Source organism: Zingiber officinale, chromosome 7A (genome assembly GCF_018446385.1).
Source record: "Zingiber officinale cultivar Zhangliang chromosome 7A, Zo_v1.1, whole genome shotgun sequence".
Lineage (NCBI taxonomy): Eukaryota > Viridiplantae > Streptophyta > Magnoliopsida > Zingiberales > Zingiberaceae > Zingiber > Zingiber officinale.
Window position 1 is genome coordinate 25,681,678 of NC_055998.1, and position 9,675 is coordinate 25,691,352.

Consider the following 9,675-nt stretch of genomic DNA (forward strand, 5'->3'; position numbering starts at 1 on the left):
CTCAGCAAGCTTTATATGTAGATTAAGTAGACATTCTGCCTTCGTTTCAAAAAAGGGATTAATCGGAGGGAGTAATGCAAAAATCCATAAGTGGGAATCCATGCAATTTAACAGTTTTGTATCTACTAAAAAATGTTCTCCATGCTCATGCTTTTGGGCACAATTTCCTTTCACTGACCAACTCAAGAAACCTACTTTGTTCACACAGCAAAATAGTAGGGACAATGACATTTATCCATGATGCATTCCTCTGCAAACTGGATTGGGACTTACGTTACTAAAGCCTGTCAGTTATTAATCCCCTAATTGATTTGATGAAGTGCTGAAGCCAAAACAGATGGTTTGGAACATTGAACATTTAAGGCTCCAAATCTGTGGTAAAGGAAAATCAATTGAAAAGGAGCTCATACACTGGACAATATACTTAATGATAGTTAATGAAGAAAAGTTCATTTAAATAGTTCGAAACTTTACTACAAACTTGCTCTAACATAGGAGTCATATAATTTTTCTTCCATAGTCTTGAGGGAAGCAATTGGGCACTCAATCAACAAAATAAGAGACAGAAGATTTATTTTTGTTCAAAGCAAAAGGCCTAAAGCCAAATTCATCTCAATGATACGTACTAAAGGGAAGACGGCACAAAAAATTAAGGTTTATGTCCAGTTAGGAGAGAGAGGAGTTTGCAGTCTGGAAGTGGAATGAAGTAATGATGAACAGACCAGTAGGTAATGTTTTAGGGTGTCACACAGGCTATTTACATGTTTATCACGTATCGAGGACACTGAGCAACCTTGGCTTGAACATTTTCACTGGAATAAAATTTAGAGGTGAAGGACCAACACCCGAGTTCCATGCTTTCCTAGATATATAATTCAGACAAACTTAGATTCAACAAAGTCGAAGACTTTTCCACAACTCTGATTCAGAGCATAAATGAAAACCAAACTTCATTGGTTTCTCAAGCTGATGGCTGTAAGTAATCATTTGAGCAAAATGCCAAGATAGAAGAACACCAGCAAGTTTTGTTGATACCTACACTGCAAACAGCAGGAATTAGAAAGCAAAAGAGCAATTCGAGAAATTGAATTTTAAAAAATAGAATCATGTTATAAAATTGCTATTATGTTCTCATTAAGAAAGTTTTAAATGTGTCGATGGATCAAGAGACTTGAAACAAAATCACTAGAATAAAAAAGCCACAATGGACACTTCTAGCGATAAGGAAACACATTGAATTTGAGCTGGACACTTGGAAAGCACTTTCTTTCTCCATGAACAGAGTATAATGATCCACTGAGTGACTTCAATAATAAAAGGAACCTAAAATACAATGTTGTGAGTGAAAGAGAAAAAAAAGGACTTGACTCTCATTTTTCCAACAAAAACAAACATTTAACAAAGCTAGTAAATTTATACCACCTGGCCATCATTCAGGTTCAGCAGACTTGATTTCACTGTTGGAAGCATCCTCTCCCTCAGCTGTCTACTAACAGCATTTTGAACAGATAGACAATAATTCACGTTGGTAATTCTTACAGAAAAAAAGTTAATTAAACTTAACACATGAACTATATTTTTTAATACAATTTTCAAAGTATTTGTTTCACTTGCTTTTATTGTCGCCCCAAAAAAGCTAACATAGTATATTCGTGCCCCATAGAGCATGGATGAGCTGAAGTAGCCAGGCACATCCAGAAAATTGCCCACGACTATCTCACAACTCTTGACCTTAATAATTTGTATCCGGCTCTCAATCTCACAACCCTTAACCAGTTTAATGGAATATCAGAAAAGTTGTCAGAAAAGATTTGACACGGTTCATAGAAGTAGACACATAATTTATATTCTAATTACAAGATGGAAGAATTGTGTAAAGAAACCTTCAGTATCAGTCCTCTGACTGCCCAGTCCACAGCCTAGGTCACTTCGCAACAATCCCTGAACTGTCACCTACGCCATGTCGCCATCATTTAAAATGTCTAGTAGGTTGCTTAGATTGTTAACAAGCATCGGCAAAAAAATAATTGATCATACACACGAATCTATGATCAATATGCACATCGCAAAAATCTATGCGTTCCAAATCTCTAGGGCTAGATTGTTTGAAAATGAACTCCCAAAAATGCATTAGCAAATAGGCTGGAGGATAGATCTATGTCCAAGTCTCCAGTAGCAGAATGAACTCTTTCCGAATCTGTAGACTTGCCAAGGTGCGGCATAATTGAAGTCGAAAATAAACCCCAGAGACACACCAGAAAGATCTAGAGCCAAGCACGATGAGGGAGTGATCGATTCCGGAAACACCAGGAACCGGATAACCTAATCCGAAATAGAAAAGGGATCAAGGGAGCGGGAGGATCCCAATAGGCGAGAAGGGTTCACAAACCAATCCAGCCGGCGGATCATGAGCATACCTTTGAAGGCAAGGGGGTAGGTGACTCGAATCGGCAGATAGCTGCCTGCCTGCAGCGAGATCATCGGAAGCGACCGAAGATGACGGTGATTGCAGAGTTGCTGCTGATCACAATTCACAATACAGTGTTAACCACTTAAACTGCCTCTCTGCAGATTCTCTCTTGCACCCTGCTTTTATTAAAATCGAACTGGAAATAGAAACTCGGATTGCTGTTTCACTAATTGACTCAATGGATCGATTCGTCGCATAGGATTTCAATATGTATGGTTCATTGACAAAAAAAAAAAAAACATAAATACAAAATATTGAGCTCCCAGGAGGTACCGTGCAACACAAAAATACTTCCGCAGTTAATTAAGCATGCACGAATTTGATTTTTAACTAACGCATTGTCAGCACCGGTCCTTCGACACAGGGGGCCAGGGCGAAAAAATTAATTTGCATTCTGTCCTTCACTTAATCTCTTCTTAGTAGTAACGATCACAGATTCTTCCTCTCCGGCAATGGCAGACGAGAACGGGAAGCAAACTGAGACGGAGAGCAGGCCGTGGCATCAAACGGTAACCCTCTTACTCGTATCACTAAGGTTGGCAATTCTTGTGGCCACCTCCACGGTTGCAGGGCTCATGGCATTCAACAAGGAGACAAAAACAACCACAGTGGTCGTGGTAGGGACCAACCCCATTCTCCAGTCCTTCACTGCGGCATTTCAGCAAACACCTGCCTTTGTGTAAGCTTCCTTCTCTAGCGTCGATATTTGAGATCCATTACGATTTAGCATTTTGACATTTGGCTTCGTCACAGATACTTCGTGCTTGCCAATGCCATAGCGAGCCTGTATAACCTACTGGCGATGCTGCTCCAGCCATGCTTGAAGAACATAGGGCGTCAAGTTTTAGTGCATCTTTTGCAGCTCCGGTCGGGCCCTCTTAAATTATGGGCCCAGGGTCGTCGCCCAGTGCCGCCCTCCTCCAAGGCCGGCCCTGCGCATTGTAGATTAAATTTACTAATGGTAGATAACTTTAGAACGTTGATGGTAGAGTGATAGAATATTCATGCTTCCGGATTTATTTTAGTGATCCATAAAAGATTTTTATGGGATCAGACTGATCACTAGGGTTATAAATAAACAACACGTACGTGAATAAGTTTTGTATTCATTTTGATAAAAGTACATTCAATACACAAGATTTAATTAAATAAATAAGTTTAAATAATTCGTTAAACTAAATAAATAAACTTGTATACATATATGTTCAGTTTGTTAACGTTTATAAACAATGTTCTCGAACTTATTTATTAATAAAACTATTATCAACTTATTAAATAAATAAAAAAATATTTAAAATAAATAAATATGTTTGAATTACTATGCTCAATAACTTATCAAACAAATAAAAATTTTAAATAATTAAATAAACCTAAATTGAGAGCTCAATAACATTTAAACAAATCAAATTCCAATCAAGCTTAAACTAAACTCATGCTCATAAAATAAAATAAACAAACTTGAATAATCATTTCAATGAATTGATTCATATTAAACTCAACACAGTTATCTTTTCAAATAGACTTAGATACTTTGAAACATGACTCGGCTAAACTTATATATCGTCTTATTAGTCATCTCCAAGATTAATCAATTTAAAGAATTAAATATCTGAATTCTAAAAAAAAATTGATAAAATTTTAAGCCATATACTTAGTTTTTAAATACCTTATAAAAGCGCACGTAAACAAAACCAAAAAAAAGATGAATCTCTTGTATTTACCAATTGTAGCGGTAAAAGGTGATACCACGCACCCCTACCCCGTGAGGTTTTTTAAGTGACCCGCAATGTATTCACGAATGGTGGCAACACCAATCTATCATATTAAAGTGGATAAATGAATACTTAAGAACATATTAAACAACTGATAGATTCGTTCCAATTTTTGACAAAACTAGCTAATCTTCCTACTTTAGCACAAAATCACTTATTTCAACCGATTTGTACGTGGCCAACTGCACATCCAACCATCTTACATAACCAAACTAAATCAGAGTTTTTTATAATCAGACCGAGATCAGTGCTATTTTCGAGAAATAAAACCGTGATTTCCAAGTCATATTATTTATCGAATGTCCATGGGATGGTAGTGACGATCAAAAACCAAACCGAAATCATAACTCCAAAATTTAACTAGCCTAATAAATTTGATGAATAACAAAATAAAAATGATCCCACATATGAACCGACGATAAGCCAAATTAGATGGAATAAAAGCATTGAGTTGGAAGGGGCGAGTCCAAAAATACAAGCAACTCATCAAATTTAGCAATTTAGTTACAGTATTATGAAATGACGAAATTCCATTAGAACATAAAGAATAACCTTCGTAACGTTGGTATAACCTTCCCCACGAATGCCTGATAGTTTAAGGTCTAGCTTGCAAGCATTATCCTTGATCAATTGATAAACTAGTATTACCGTCTCTTCTTTGTAGCAAAACACAGGCAGCATGAATAAATTATATCTGATCGTTCCGTGGAGGATTGTCTCGGTAAGAAATCCAAAGTCGTGCTCTAAAATACGACAGTGTCCAACATGGTCCCTAGAGTCTGGATTATGTTGGACGACATCAAGTTTGACACATGCTCTTCCAGATGTTTCTTGGCGTCCTGCCTTCCAACGTTTGCGATGGCCAATTTTTCAGGTGGAAGCTCGTCCTCCTCCTGAACTGCTTTGTTATATTTGATAGCCAGATCCAACATTTCCTGATGAGGCAGCAATGAGACTCTATCATCAATGATCATCAAGAGAGAGAAATATAGAAATTTGATATTCCAGCATGTTCTATGGAAAATATAATATAATTAATTAGATGAAGCATGAGAACATATTGCATACCTGGACTGTCTGCTCATTGGTTTTGGAATGAGTGTCAAATGGCCGAAGTATCAAACCATCAGTCCATTTCTTTTTATGCAGGTTGAGCAACATTTTCTCCTCAAGCTCATTCTTCCTATAATTTATTGCAATTGAATAATAATGCCGGTTTAATCCATGGATAAGTGCCTGATAAACAACACCTAGATGTAAACCAAGTGTAGAAAGATAACTCATTCAGACGACTGAAAACAATATTCAACATGCAGTTAACCTGAATGGATGGCTTATTGAGATGCCCAACATTGGACGTTGTTTGGCGAGGTTCCTGGCCAAGCATCATTGTCTGAGGATTGATCAAGCGAAAAGCATCAATAACCACCTTCCCCTTTACACTCTGGATTGGGTCTACTACAACAGCTATCGCCCTTGGATTGAGGGCTTCAAAACTCTGCAGGAAGCCCAAGGAAGGCATCAGATTGTCTTGCATCCATTTTAGTTACACTTCTAAAACTTTAAAAATTTTAGTTAAACGATAAGAGCAAAGGCAAACTCACATGTATTCAGGCAGTTCAAGACCATAGACATCAACATTAGGATTTGTCAAACAAGGATGTATGTTTATCAATCAACTTATATTGTTTGGATGGGAAAAGATATACTATGTCAAATCAAGAAATCAGCATTTCTTGTTAATCTAACAGAGACATGAGAGATTAGGATGAATACATACCTGCTGTGTGTTTATGTCAACACCAGAAAGCCAGCAACCAAAGCCTGGGTGAGAATGGTACCATCCGACAACCATTTCAGGTCTGCAACATTAGAATCATAATGAAACAATTCCATATCTAGAATCTAGAAACCAAAATCTCAAAAAATTCAATAGCACTCAAATGATTGAATGATATATCTAGAGCATAAGAAAAAGCACACATATAAGGTTATTTGGGAAAAGCCAAGAAAGAAAAAACCCATTGTTGCTGGTACAAAGGACACACATTTCACTCAAACCAAATGAGGGCATACAATGATACCTTTCTCAAACCCTGTTGCCTAGTGGTTGACTAAACGAAGGAAACCAGCCAAGAAGTGGTGAAGGTTCAACCACTCCCTTTTCCACATTTGTATGCCCATAGGATTATGGAACCAAATATATGTTCCATTATAATTTTTGTAGCCATCCGCATAATCTCATCACATCTACTCTGAGTACAAGAAAAACTACTTTGTTCTGTCTGATCCAAATTTCTCCATGGAACTCCCACAGATTTCACATTTAATGTGGCACTCACTCCTATAACTCCAATGCTATCTCAATGAACAGCAACTTCTACCGCTTTTATTAGCCTATAAAGGCACAATCTTCCATATCTTCAGCCTATGCTTGTTTTTCACAATGGATCATTGTTTAAATTATCTAGGATAAAGATGTACGACTGAAAAGTTAGGTATCCTAAATGCTAGCAAACAAGCTCTTGCCAGTCCTTAAGTAATCACAATCTAAAGCTCTGCAGATGGCAATAAAATAAAAGTAATGGAACAATTAACATTCAATAAACAAGTTCAATTTACCCAAGTTTATCCACACATTGATAGATGCAGTAGCCTTACTATTTAAGAAGCGGTCAAGAAAAAACAATACTATACGCTCAAAAAGGGGAATGAAACAAATATGAGTATGAAAAGTATCATAGCAGAATCAACTGTCTATGCAACAACAGAAACCGTAACATTCAGAAACATTGATTTATGTAAGATCTCAACAAACATGGGAACTGATGCTCCAAATTGACAATGAAACCACTACTGGAAAACAGCAACATTATGTAATCATCATTGCTCTCTAGAGACACTAGATAGGTAAAAATAGGAAGGACTATCATCAATCAATTGAAGCTTAAAACTCGAAATTCAAACATGAAAAAGAGCACAACTCCTTTATGTGAAATACAACATATCATTTAAAAAAAATCTCTAGAAATTCTAAATCATGGAATGCTCGTGTAAAAATAATGTCATTTGAACAAAATTGAACACATAATAGTTTCACAATATCAAACAAACCCAGTGGACAACGGCTGTAGACTATGAATAAGAGATATTTATCTAAGGTTCTATTAGGAAGATGCTTGTGATAAGCAACTTTCCCAAAAAAAAGGTTAAGAAAGCAAACAAAGAAAGGACAGAAGTTGCCATCTTTATTTGCCCCAAATTGGTAAACTGAAATGAGCAAGAAACAAAATAATGTAGAAATAATTACATGAAAGACATCTTGACCCTTTTCATTTCCACCTATAAGATGATCAAGGTATCAACACAAGGAAAATGATCAAGGTATCAACATAGCAAAAATGTTGGATCAGCAAAAGAAAAAATATATTCATCAAACCAAGACAGATTACTCGTGATGCACATTCAGTAGAATATAAAAGCCTAAGTAATAAAAATGCATTTCCATTGGCCACCTGGAACATAATTCTACCCACCTTGCCAAGTGTAATTGGATAAAAAGAGTAATCGACCAGAGTATATTTAGGTTAAGAAAGAGTGCAACGTTGCAAATCCCAAACAGAGATCAGTATCAACTCAAAATGCTGCTACCTAATTCCAAATATAGGCCTTATTGTCTTTTATCTTGGTGAGGTGCAAGCCCTTTCCAACATCTTACATTGATTTATATATGCAGGAAATCCTAGATAAGAAAAATCAATACATGATGTACTAGAAGTTAGCATGGGACATCTGAAATCAAGATTGTTGATAGTGGCATCCAATATTTTGATAGAAACAAATTAATCATGGAAATCTGCTTTGGAAGCACATTTAGTTTCAAACAAAATTACTAGCCTCTTATTGTTTTTTCAAAAATGATCTGCAAAAAAATGCAAGGCAAACTTTTACTTAGTTTGGAACAACACCCACCCTAACCTGATCAAATCCCAATCTCAACAAATTTTCAAAAAAATGAAAAGGATCTGTATCTCCCAGTAGACGTACATGCCTGCATAACTGGTCCAACCTATGAATTGCAACCTACCTAGTAATTTTGCCTTCAAAGGTTCATTATGAGCACAACGAATAGCTTGACTAATGGAGATTCATTATGACCATATAACTAAAAGAGATCAAAGTTATAAAGCGTACTGATTTGTCTTTATGAATACAAAATTGAAAAAAATCCTAGAGTCGTAAGCATCAACTACAGCTAGAATCACCAGTACATACATCGGCAAAAGGTACAAGAATAGTACCAAAACAAATATGTATTGCGTAGTCAAAATAATAAAATAAAAGGATGGGCTAAAAGAAGCAGTAGATTGCTATCTAACCCCAAGCACGCAGATCTAGAACAGGTCAGCAGTTCTGGAAAAGAAATAACAGCAGCAGCAGCAGCAGAAGAAGAAGAAGAAGAAGAAGAAGAAAAAGAGAGACCTTCCCGTCTGCTTCAGCATGTCAAGCATGTTGGTTTGGAAGACGTGATCAACTGCCTCGACACTGACGCCCGTCCCGCTCTGCGGCATTGCGAAGACGTCGACGACCCTAACGGTGTACTCGTCAACGAATTCACCCAGCATGAGCCCCATCACCTCCATGGGAACACCAGCTCTCCCTGTTTCCCAAACATTAACAAAAAAACCCTAATCTTAGATCAAAGAAAAAAATCGCCATCGGGGTTATCAAACTAGCATAAAGGGTAGAACCGGAAACGTAAGGTCGTCGATCGCAATTACCGTGCTTGAGCATCTTGAGGAGAGCGAGAGAGGAGATGTAGACCTGCTCGGCGGAGTCGAGCTGAGGGGAATCGGTCGGCGGGTGGCCCATCCCGCCGGCGCCTGAGAAGATACGATGCAGTCTTTCCATCCCTCGGATTTCTTCCCTTACGCCTCTCCTAATGCCCTAGCGATCGTTGCTGCCCAGTTCGGATGGAAGCTTTCGTTGCTTCGAGTCGGAAACCCTTGGCTCTGCGACAAAGGGGAGAGCGAGAAGCTAAATCGAGAAAGGATGCCTCCGTCAGTGTTCTTAGAATATGCTATCGACCGTAAGATTCTCATCAAACGGATCATAGCACTTCTAGACCTCGAGTTAACTTTCTATGTTAGCGTTGCTAAGCCAACGAGCCGAATCATATTTGCTTGAAATCCATGAAATCAAACCGATAAATATTTATATAAATATATTTTGGAGTTAAGTAGTAATTTTTTATATGTCACTATGGTTGATGTGCTTATTAATAGAAAACCCTAAACCCTATTAGTAGCAGGTTTAATAATAGAAAATTAAAAATAACGTTTGATACTGCAAATAAGGAGGGTCTGGAGGTCAATGGATCGGTATAGGTGACAATGAAAGTCTAAGGGAATAATTTATCAGGTGGGATTTCCC

At 37.3% G+C, this 9,675-nt stretch overlaps 2 protein-coding genes and 1 long non-coding RNA gene across 3 annotated transcripts; 1 reads left to right on the forward strand and 2 right to left on the reverse strand.

Moving 5' to 3' along the window:
• Positions 1–550: 550 nt before the first annotated feature.
• Positions 551–2,665, reverse strand: LOC122000003. The gene is made up of 2 exons (XR_006116885.1): positions 2,418–2,665; positions 551–1,040 (listed from the first exon to the last, which is right to left on the reverse strand). It is a non-coding gene; the product is annotated as an uncharacterized LOC122000003 (long non-coding RNA).
• Positions 2,666–2,879: 214 nt separating this feature from the next.
• On the forward strand, positions 2,880–3,464 carry LOC121999290 (CASP-like protein 1B2). Its single transcript, XM_042553990.1, has 2 exons — positions 2,880–3,149; positions 3,224–3,464. The coding sequence occupies exons 1-2, from the start codon at positions 2,923–2,925 to the stop codon at positions 3,462–3,464; spliced, it is 468 nt and encodes a 155-aa protein (XP_042409924.1). The 5' UTR covers positions 2,880–2,922.
• Positions 3,465–4,670: 1,206 nt separating this feature from the next.
• Positions 4,671–9,278, reverse strand: LOC122001192 (26S proteasome non-ATPase regulatory subunit 14 homolog). Its single transcript, XM_042555806.1, has 6 exons — positions 9,024–9,278; positions 8,725–8,902; positions 6,023–6,104; positions 5,564–5,740; positions 5,311–5,478; positions 4,671–5,177 (listed from the first exon to the last, which is right to left on the reverse strand). Exons 1-6 carry the CDS (start codon positions 9,151–9,153, stop codon positions 4,986–4,988), a joined length of 927 nt encoding a protein of 308 aa, XP_042411740.1. The 5' UTR covers positions 9,154–9,278; the 3' UTR covers positions 4,671–4,985.
• Between the last annotated feature and the right edge of the window lie 397 nt (positions 9,279–9,675).

Coding starts and splice junctions, on each gene's coding strand:
- LOC121999290 (XM_042553990.1), top strand. CDS start 2,923: ATGGCAGACGAGAACGGGAAGCAAACTGAGACGGAGAGCAGGCCGTGG. Junction 3,150..3,223: donor CAGCAAACACCTGCCTTTGT/GTAAGCTTCCTT, acceptor GCTTCGTCACAG/ATACTTCGTGCTTGCCAATG.
- LOC122001192 (XM_042555806.1), bottom strand. CDS start 9,153: ATGGAAAGACTGCATCGTATCTTCTCAGGCGCCGGCGGGATGGGCCAC. Junction 5,741..6,022: donor TTGACATAAACACACAGCAG/GTATGTATTCAT, acceptor GGCTTCCTGCAG/AGTTTTGAAGCCCTCAATCC. Junction 5,178..5,310: donor CCAATGAGCAGACAGTCCAG/GTATGCAATATG, acceptor CTGCCTCATCAG/GAAATGTTGGATCTGGCTAT.